The 10,088-nt window shown below is 44.2% G+C and overlaps 1 protein-coding gene across 1 annotated transcript; it reads right to left on the bottom strand.

Moving 5' to 3' along the window:
* Window positions 1–758: 758 nt before the first annotated feature.
* On the bottom strand, window positions 759–10,057 carry MRPL46 (mitochondrial ribosomal protein L46). Its single transcript, XM_043489771.1, has 4 exons — window positions 9,811–10,057; window positions 8,310–8,496; window positions 7,167–7,340; window positions 759–1,140 (listed from the first exon to the last, which is right to left on the bottom strand). The coding sequence occupies exons 1-4, from the start codon at window positions 10,030–10,032 to the stop codon at window positions 890–892; spliced, it is 834 nt and encodes a 277-aa protein (XP_043345706.1). The 5' UTR covers window positions 10,033–10,057; the 3' UTR covers window positions 759–889.
* Between the last annotated feature and the right edge of the window lie 31 nt (window positions 10,058–10,088).

Below are 10,088 nucleotides of genomic sequence, written 5' to 3'. Positions count from 1 at the left end.
CCCTCATAGGTATCAACTGCACCTAAGCACTTGGACTTCCAAGTGCTCACTTGTGCTTCTGACCCACTGGGTAAAAACCAGAGGTTCTCAGGATCCCTCTTGCATGCGGACTGCTAGAGGCCAGGCTGTTTAACCCAGAATGGCTTCTCAAAGGAAACCAGGTCTGATAGGGCAGGGGATAAGCAGTCTCCTCCTGCTCCATCAGTGACCTACAGCAACCCTCAGCCAGTCACACCTGACCAGGACTCCCACCCCCGAGACAGCAGATAACAGGCTGACCCTGCTCACTTCACATGACTGTTTCAAAACAGGTAAGAAGCGATTCTATTGTTTAAATATAAAATGCCTTAAAAAAAAAAAAGAATGCAAAGAGGAAGGAAGGGAGGAGGGGGGAAGGAAGCAAAGCAAACAGAAAACAAGTAAGGAATGGTTTCCCCAGCTAGATTGATACATTTTCATATCAAGTAGGAAGGAAGAAAAATACAAAACAGAAAATGACTAAGAAACTACAAAGCAGGAGGTGTTTTTTTTTTTTTTCATGGACCTAGAGGTTTTCACAGAAGCTCCAGGTTTTTAGAAAGTTGATTCACGTCCTTCTTTCTTTCTGGGCCCACGAAGCCAGCTGATTCACTACGAAGCAATGCAATACTACTCAATCACGAGCTTGGGAGAAAAAGAAAAAAACACGCTAAGAGATGGCTCTCTCTTCACGAGGAGAAGACAACAGTCCTCAAAGGATAAATCAACCGAGACCCACACAACGGTAAACCCGTTTATTTCTCAGAACTTAGTTTGCTGCTTGATATTCCCATAGAGATGAGGCCACACACCACGTCCTTGAGGCCCGCTCACAGACCTGTCCGAGCACTGTCCACAGGCAGCTCGTCTGTCAGAGGTCCAAGAGAAACCTCCTAACCTGGGCCAGGTATTTTGGCTTCAAATAGTCACCCAGTTCCTCCTTGCTGGCCCACACATGACGGCCCTTCTCCACGGCCGGGGAAAAGTCTCCGGTTAGCAGCAGGGCTTTGAAGAAGAAGATCTTGGCCCCGAGGCTGCCCTCCATCCGCACTGCCTGGGGGAACTTGAACTTGTAGTGGCCGCAGGGCGCATTTCCCAGGAACTTGGCTTCCATGTTGTTTTCTGAGGAGGAGGGGAGCGGGGAACAGAATTGGAAGATGAGGACACACCCACCTGTTTACCCTGGTGCCCGAAAGCATCTGGGGGTCTCTGTGAGAGCCGCTTCTGGCCTGAGGGGAAAGCAGTCCCTGAGGATGAGGACTAGGGTCGTTCCTGAAGACCCTCATCTCCTTTCAGTCCAAAAGCTCCTGGTCCTTGGGTCCCAGATTCTCTGGGCCCATTCCTCACGCCAAGCTACTGCTCTCAGACTGAAGTCCACAAGGCAGCCTAAATGTCACCACCTGGGAGTCAGAGCACTGAGCTTCCAGACTCAGCCGGGTTACCATCTGTTGACGAAGGACCGAGACACTTGGTGTCTGTAAAGCAAAGGTCATCAGCCCTTTTAAAGGGAGTATCATGTGGAAAGTAGGAAAAGGGCCTGATCTGACTACTGCAAGGTGAAAACCAAAGTTAAAAGGCAAAGACAGATGGAGGATCTTTGCAATCTATAACGATGGGTTAACAACCCCAACACAGCATTTCAAAGGATGAGGAAATAATGGATCAATTACCAAATGGAACCGGGAGAACGGGCTAGCGAAAAAACAAAACTGGATCACAACCTCACTCCTCATATCCAAATTGACACCCTACAGATCAAAGATCTAACACAAAGTTAAAATTTTCACAAAAGGTTTGTTCATTCTGAATGATGGTTTCATGGATGTTTAATATTTTCTGAGTTTTTCTATATTTTAAAATTCTTCACTAAAGAAAAAAGAAACCATAAGAGCACTGTTTAAAAAAATGTGGAATACTTTCTGTATCATTTTTGAGAGGGGAAGTCCTAACCAAGACACAAAATGCAAAAAAGAAAAGGCATATTTATTTACGTAAAAGTTAAAATCTTTCTGCACAGAAAAATGAAGCATAAAAAAAGTCACAGACATAATGACAAACTGGGAAAAATATTTTCAACACACTCAACAAAGGAATATCTTAAGATATGAGTATTAAATAGTACTTAGAAATCAATGAGGAAAAAGCCAGCGACTCTGAAAGAAAAATGAACCAAGCATATGAACAAGTTCCCATGAAAATAAATTATCAACGAACTATAAACTCATAAAGATGTTTAACTCATTAATAACTCAATAAATACAAATTAAAACAACAAAGACATACCATTACTATTTAAGTTCAAAAACTTCAAGCAGTACACTGCTCGTCAAGGATGAAAGAAGACTGGGTTCTCTCAAATGTATGTGGGATGTAATTACTACAACTGCTCTACTTGGCAAGAGGTGTCAATTCTAATTATACAAACCCTTTGATCTAACAATTCTGCTTCTAGAATTTCACCCTCCTCGATATGTTTATTTGTGCATGTGAGCAAAGGAGTGTACACTGATGTTCACTGCAGCTTTTTTTTTATAAAACCAACAGACTGGTTAAACAAACTGCAGTACATACATATGTGAAACATTATACTGGTGTTAAGAGTATAAGATACGTCTTCACTTGCTGATACAGAGATATGCTTAAAAGCTGTGTAAGAAAAGGAAGGCATGTAACCATCTGTGTATATACATATACACATGTGTGCATGTTTAAGTGTGCCCACTTCATGAGAAAAGGAACCAAGGAAATAAGTATGTGCTTGCAATTTCTAAAAGGATACACAAAAAAACTATTCATGTTGGTTGCCTCTAAGACGGGAAAATTACCTATTACTTCTTACAGTTCTACATTTACCAGACACTGTGATCCTTTTTCACCATATACAGTGAATTGCTTTTGTCAATATTAAAAACAGTAACAACACCATCAGCATTAGATGGGGAGCCCACGTATGATGTGAGCTCACCTACAATGTAAAATGTCAGCAGTGGGGATCTACGGGTGGTGGAATTACACTGGCATGTTTCTTTACACTTTTCTGAATTTTCCACTTAATTCAATGGATACATATTACTTTTCTATGACCTGGGGAAATGGATTAAATTAAGTCAAAAAGGGGGAAAGAAACGGTTCATTATAAACATGAGCAAAGAATCTAAACAAGCAGTTTGCAGAAAAAGAAAAACTAATAGCCACGTGAAAAATATGCAGAGATGGCCACTCTAACCAAGAAACCACTAATCCAAATAAACAAACTACCTAATTAAAAAAAAAAAAGGAAACTGCTAATCTAAAGATCATTCTTTTTACTGACTGGACGGGCAAAAATTTTAAAAGTATGTTCTGCAGGGCACTTTGGTGGTACCTTATCAAAATCTTAGATGTGTCCATCCTTGACCATTAGTTTCACTTCTAGGAGTTCCATCTTGCAGAAATACCTGGGAAGTGTGCCAAACGGACGGAAAGGAACAGACTCTGACTTTTTTATAGTTATGAGCTGCCTGAGCTTTCTTTTGTCATTTTAATTATTTCATGTTATTTATGATTTTAATGAATTTGAAATAAATCAAGCTATTTCATTTTCTATGCACCTATAACAAACCAATATATCTTTTCACTCTTCTTTATGGCAACGGGAATGTTCAAGGGAGGAAAGCATAGTACCAAGGGGAGGAGAGACCCTTTCCATGTGGTGCCCAGCAGGCGAAACTGAGCACTGTGAATGAGCAGAAGAAAGCTGAGGATCTGAGCTCAATGATCCTGGGAAGAAACCCAGCCACCAACTTCTGCGTGATGGCTGAGGAAGCCTGGGGGGCAGCAAAGGCCCTTCCTGTTTTCCCATCTCACTCCACCATCTCACTCCCTCTCCTGTGGCCACACAGGCTGCTGGCGGGACAGGATCAACAGGGCACACAGAGGCTGCTGTTTCATTAGCAGTATTCACGCTGGCGGCACAGTCAGAACAGGAGTTGTGTGCTTACATTACCATATCATTTATTCATTAAACATTCAGCATTGGAAGAAAAGCTATGACAAACCTAGACAGCATATAAAAAAGCAGAGACATCACTTTACCAACAAAGATCCGTCTAGTCAAAGCCATGGTTTTTCCAGTAGTCATAGACGGATGTGAGAGTTGGACCAGAAAAAAGGCTAAGCGCCAAAGAATTGATGCTTTTGAACTGCGGTGTTGGAGAAGACTCTTGAGAGTCCCTTGGATAGCAAGGAGATCAAACCAGTCAATCCTAAAGGAAATCAACCCTGAATATTCTTTGGAAGGACTGATGCTGAAGCTGAAGCTCCAATACTTTGGTCACCTGATGCAAAGAACCAATTCACTGGAAAAAACCCTGATGCTGGCAAAGACTGAGGGCAAGAGGAAAAGGAGGCCACAGAGGATGAGATGGGAGGATGGGCCTGCGGCCACACCACCCTAACGCGCCCGATCTCGTCTGATCTCGGAAGCTAAGCAGGGTCAGGCCTGGGTAGCATTTGGATGGGAGATGGTTGGATGGTATCACCGACTCAATGGACATGAGTTTGAACAAACTCCGGGAGATGGTGAAGGACAGGGAAGTCTGGTGTACTGCAGTCCATGGAGTTACAAAGAGTCAGACATGACTTAGCCAATGAACAACAACAAATATTCAGCAAGTACCTACTCTGTGCCAGGTACTCTGCTGAGAACTGGGATGACTGAAAGGACAAAATCCTATCCGTATTTTCAGAATTCTGGCTGAGAAGAAACCGTCTGTTAATCAACAATTAAATAGCAATGGAATGAAGAGCATCTTCTTCACTAGGACATAAGCCCCCAGAAGGCCCACGTCACATCCTGTAGATCACTGTGACCCCACTGCCTGGACAGTGACCAGCAACAAGTAGGCACAGAGAAAATGTCTGCTGTATAGACTGGGTAGGGTACTCTGTGAGTGTCACAGGAGCCGAGGGAGGAGTCGACCTCTCCACCCAGAAGGTTCTACCACAGAAGGTAGAAGGTACGAGCTGAGTTTTAAAAACCGAGCAGTCGGATGAGGTAGGACCAAAGCTTCGTTTTGGACAAGCAGGCCCCAAAACAGGGACACAAGAAATACCACATTATTCAAAAGGTTTGCTAGGTTTGGACTTAGAACATACACGAATGAACAGCAAGATGAAGACTGATGAGCTTGGGACCAGAGCAAAAAGTATGCACAGGCCATGCTCAAAAGTCTGCGTTACGGGAAACCCTTTAAGATTTCGAGCAGAGAAGTGACGAGGGATTTGTGTTCTAGAAGGCTTATTCTGGCGGCACTGAAAATGACAACACAAAAGCAAGAAGGGGGCTTGTGTGGTGTCTACCTCAATACTCCAGGGTGGCGGTTCTCAACCACAGAGATTCCACTAACCAGGTAATTTCCGGCAGTACTGAGAGTCATCTTTGGTTGTCACACTAGGGACAACCAAAGTGGTGATACTACAATCAAGCAGATAGAGGCCAGAGATGCTGCAGTAAATAACCTAGACAGAACCACAGAAGCCCTCACGAAGAATGATCCTGCCCCAAATTTCCAGAGTGCCAAGGCAAGGCTCAGAAACTATGATCTAGTGGGAAGTGAAAAGACTCCCTGAAGAGCTGCAGGCGCAAAGACGGGACTCTTTAGAACAGACCAGGTAGGATTCAGGAACCTAGGGGACGCCAGGATGAGGTCACAGATAACCCTGAGGTGTCTGGTTGGGTGAATATGTTAAGTGGTGCTGCCAACAAGCAAGGCTGCAAGGACAAAAAGAGAAGCAGGCTGAGACAGGCAGGAGCATCAATTCTGAATGAACAAATTTTAAAACCTCCACGGGGGCAAAGAACAGCACAGGGATGGTGCCTTCAACCTCTGTCCCCGAAGGGTGTTTCTGCAGGCTCCTAGATGTGTGAACTGTCCCCCACACCGATGCTTTATGTTAAGCAAATGAGCCTCTTTCAGAGAAAGTCTGGGCGTTTCTTGGTTGGCTGTCTCTCTGCTGGGCCCTGGGACAGAATCTAAATCACAGGTCTGTCAGGGACAACACATATTGTCAAATGCCGAGCAATATGGAGCAAAAGATAATTACCAACCAAGGTATCTTCCTCAAAATGATACCAGATGGCCAAGGAATGAAAAATCTCATTTTCAGTGAGACACCCAAAATTCCAAGTCCATTTTAGAAGGCAGTGGGTCACCTAAAATCAGGTTCTGCAACACTTCTTCAGGATCTGAACGATGAGATGAGGAGAGAACTGAGTATGACAGACCATACTCTACATGTGACAGAGTTAAAGAAATTCCATGTCCTCTAAATTCTTAGCACAAAAATGCTGCCTTAAAGGGGGGGAGGGGAGAGAAGTGACTGTGGAAAACCGATCAGGAAAAGATTCATACTATGTAGAGGCACACACAAAAAATCCACTTCCTCAAGAATCCATAAATTTTAAGAATCAAAAATGTAGGAAAGGAGAAAACCATGTAACTAATCCTGATCACTTTTGTGACAGGAAACCACGAACCATGAGAAGTGAAACTCTGAGTGCCATAAAAACTGAAGCACGTTTTACTGTAAGTGCTGATTACCAGATCCCTCTGGAACAACAGCTTCGCTGGTGCTCCGAGTGGAGAGACAGAAATGCCACTGAAGGGGAGGCGAGTAGAACCTATGAAGGCAACAGGACCTCTCAGAGCTATGATGACAAAATATTTTGATACTGGGCCACAAAGAAGATCTGGGCCACTTAAGCCAGAAAAAGTACTAGAATCACCTATTTTTATAGATTGAAAAATTTTAGAGGATGCAAAGCTGGAAACTGAGCAGTGAATGTTTTGCACTTTGTTGGGAAGACAAGCTTTAGTGAGCAGAGGCTGAAACTCTCCATCCTTCAGGTAGGTTCCTATGTCCATGGGATTCTTTAGGCAAGAATACTGGAGTGGGTTGCCATTCCCTTCTCCAGGGGATCTTCCCAACCCAGTAATTGAACCCCGGGTCTCCTGAATTGCAGGCAGATTCTTTATCGCAAAGCCACCTGGGAAGCCCAAGTTTCCATTAGCCTACTATTAAAAGCCAGGCCCACAGTCAGCCTGCAAATCCTGAGGCTGAGTCTGGAGTGTGTCTTGAGGGATTTAGCAGTGAGGCAGAGAGCTCACCTGAGAGTGTGGCCAGGGTTCGTTCAGCTGTTCGGCGGAGGGTCTCCCCGGGTTGCCACTCGGCCTGGGGCAGCATCCAAACGTCCTGGTCTCCAAGCTTCTCTTTGACCAACAGAATAAGGTTCCTATCAAGCTTCCGGTGCAGCGAGCTTCGGTCATTCTTTACGTCGGCATCTGTATAGAAGAGATGGGGGGGTCACAGGAGACAGGAGGAGCATGTTCTGCCAGAACCAAAAAGATTAGGGTTTTAGGATCCTCCTTTAAGGCACGGCCACAATCTTTGCCCTCAAAGAACTTATAACCAAATTAGAACCCTGACCTCATCTCTCTAATTCTGACCTCTCTCAGGATAGAGTCCCATAATCTTGAACAAACTAAAATTTAACAAGAAGAAACCCAAAGCTGCACTCCTCCTTTGAAGAGCAGAACACAAAGTACTTTGAGCTTTTGGGAAAGAAGCAATTCCCAGACACTACTAATTCTTTGGTTTTGACACTATTACTGACTTAACCAGTCTCTACTTCAGTTTTCACTGTGAAACAAGAATAAAAGAACTTAACCCCCTACTTTGGGAGAGATTTCAGATAAAACACAGGAAACGAGTGGGTAAGGCTTAACTTCCCCTACTCTCAGGAGCAAACTAGGAGTTGAATCCAGATAACATTCTCGAGGCCTAACTGAGACACAGCTGTCCCAACACCCATGTGTGCTCAGTCGCTCAGTTGTGTCTGACTCTACGCCACCCCAAAGACTGTAGCCCACCAGGCTCTTCTGTCCATGGCATTTTCCAGGCAGGAATACTGAAGAGGGTTGCCGTTTTCTTCTCCAGAGGATCTTCCCAACCCAGGGATCCAACCCACCTCTCCTGTAGCTCCCGCACTGGCAAGCAGATTCTTTACCACCGAGCCACCTGGACAGTTCCCTCAACAACCATACATCCCACTCAAAAATAACACAGACTTTTAAAATATTATATTAGGATGGATGTGAAGAACTGTGAAAAGAATTTTCCTCCCACGTTAAAAAGTTTTATCATTTGAAATTACTATTTAAAACACAAAGCAGACAGTAAGCAAGTATTCTTTATTTGCAAGTCAGAATATCCACCCTCCTACCTCTAACTGGCCTGAAGAGACCACAAACCTGTTATTCGAGCTCCAGGTTTGAACTGCAGGAATTTCTGCTCCCACATGTCTTCCAAGTCCTGTACCAGCAATATATTCTTCTCATCTTCTTCTTCATAAAGGTCACCTTTTTTCTTTGCCAGTTGCTCGGCTTCATCCAAAGCACGAAGTTCATGGTCTGAATACAGGCTTCTCTCTATCTCAATCTGGGAAAATTAAAAGAGCAAAAATCTACCCCAAACTGGGAAAATTAGAAGAAAAGAAAAATAATAAAACACAGTTACAGTGCACTTGACAGATTCAGAAGTTTACCACCCAACATAACCAGACACACAATCAAAACGCCACAAAGAAAACAGAGGAAAAAAGTCACCTGCCCCTTGGGCTTGAGCTGTATTTTCTGAAATATTAAAATGCATTCAAACATCAAGACTGCCACAACCAAGAGAGGACTAGGACAGGCAGTGCCTGCCCACTCACCACCCTCCAGTCATGTCAGTCTTTGACCAGAGTCTCACTCTCCATGAACTATCCTGCCTCAGGCATTTTACAGATGCTATTCCTTCTTTCTAGAATGTTTTCCCTCATGCTCTCCTGGGAGATTCCTACTCATCCTTCATATCTCCATTTAAATATCACTTATTTTAAAAGATATTCCTTGACACCTTCCATTAAAATCAAATTAACATCCCTGTTAAACACTATTACAGTACCCTGTGTTTTCCTTTAAAACACTTACCAGAGACTGCAATTCCATAACCATGGGGTTATCTGGTTATTGATTGACACCCCCTCCACCAAACTGAATCCCTCTGAGAACCAGTGCTATGTTTGTCTTACTCACCACTGCATCCCTACCACTTAGTACAGTGTTTGCACAAAATGGGTGCTAAATGATTAAAAGGTGATTTAAAAATGTTTGCAGAGTAAGTTAACAGCCAAATAAAAAGCACAGAAATTAAGTTTATATCTCTCAGTAACTAAGACAAAAACGCCTCAGGTTCTAGGTAGACAATATCTTTAATCACTACTTATGGGGATTCATTGCCAATACATCGTTTTTGTCCATGTTTCTTCACTTGCCCCTCACATAAACAGACTCTATCACAGACATCTTACGGATGTGCCCTGTGCCTTTTCTTTAAACTCATCACATGACAAAGCCTTTTTCCTCTCTAAACTGTCAACAACCTATGATGGGGACTGAATCCGTCTTGTTCACCATCGCATCCCTATATGTCGAAAAAAAATGAAGAGCCTCTCCAGAAAGCTGCCGAAGGTAACGACAGAGAAGATCAATGAAAACGACGTGCCTCTTACTGAACGTATACTACGTACCGCAGGAACCCAGAAGGTAGGTACGTACCATTTTGCAGGAATGCATACCGAAGCTCAGAGAAGTGAAGGGACTTGTCCAAAGTCACACAAGCTAATCAGTGGGCCAGGATCAAACCCAAGCCAGCGTACCTCTACTGCGTCCCCAACTGCACCTAGAAGCCACAACCCGCACCTCAACACACCTGCTGTAGCAGAGCTGCCATCTCTTCCTGCATCGGGGTCAACTGCTTCGAGACCACCGGTGGCCGCTGCAGGCACAACGCACCCAACAGGCGCCATGGAGATGCTCTATTCGACGGTGCAGCCGCAAGGGTCAAGCTACGAGAATTCAGACTCCAGGGTCTCTCGAACCGCCGCCAGCACCTCGCCAGCCCTAACACAGTCCGCCTTGTGGGCGCCGCCATCTTTCAAACTTCCCACAATGCACCGCGGTTCCCGGCGAGGTCCTGGGCCAATCCTA

The sequence above is a fragment of the Cervus canadensis genome, chromosome 17, assembly GCF_019320065.1.
Source record: "Cervus canadensis isolate Bull #8, Minnesota chromosome 17, ASM1932006v1, whole genome shotgun sequence".
In the NCBI taxonomy this organism is placed as follows: Eukaryota; Metazoa; Chordata; class Mammalia; order Artiodactyla; family Cervidae; genus Cervus; species Cervus canadensis.
This window is presented reverse-complemented; position numbering and strand designations above follow the sequence as displayed.

Coding starts and splice junctions, on each gene's coding strand:
- MRPL46 (XM_043489771.1), bottom strand. CDS start 10,032: ATGGCGGCGCCCACAAGGCGGACTGTGTTAGGGCTGGCGAGGTGCTGG. Junction 8,497..9,810: donor TGGCAGCTCTGCTACAGCAG/GTGTGTTGAGGT, acceptor TAATTTTCCCAG/ATTGAGATAGAGAGAAGCCT. Junction 7,341..8,309: donor ACCTGGAGCTCGAATAACAG/GTTTGTGGTCTC, acceptor TCTTCTATACAG/ATGCCGACGTAAAGAATGAC.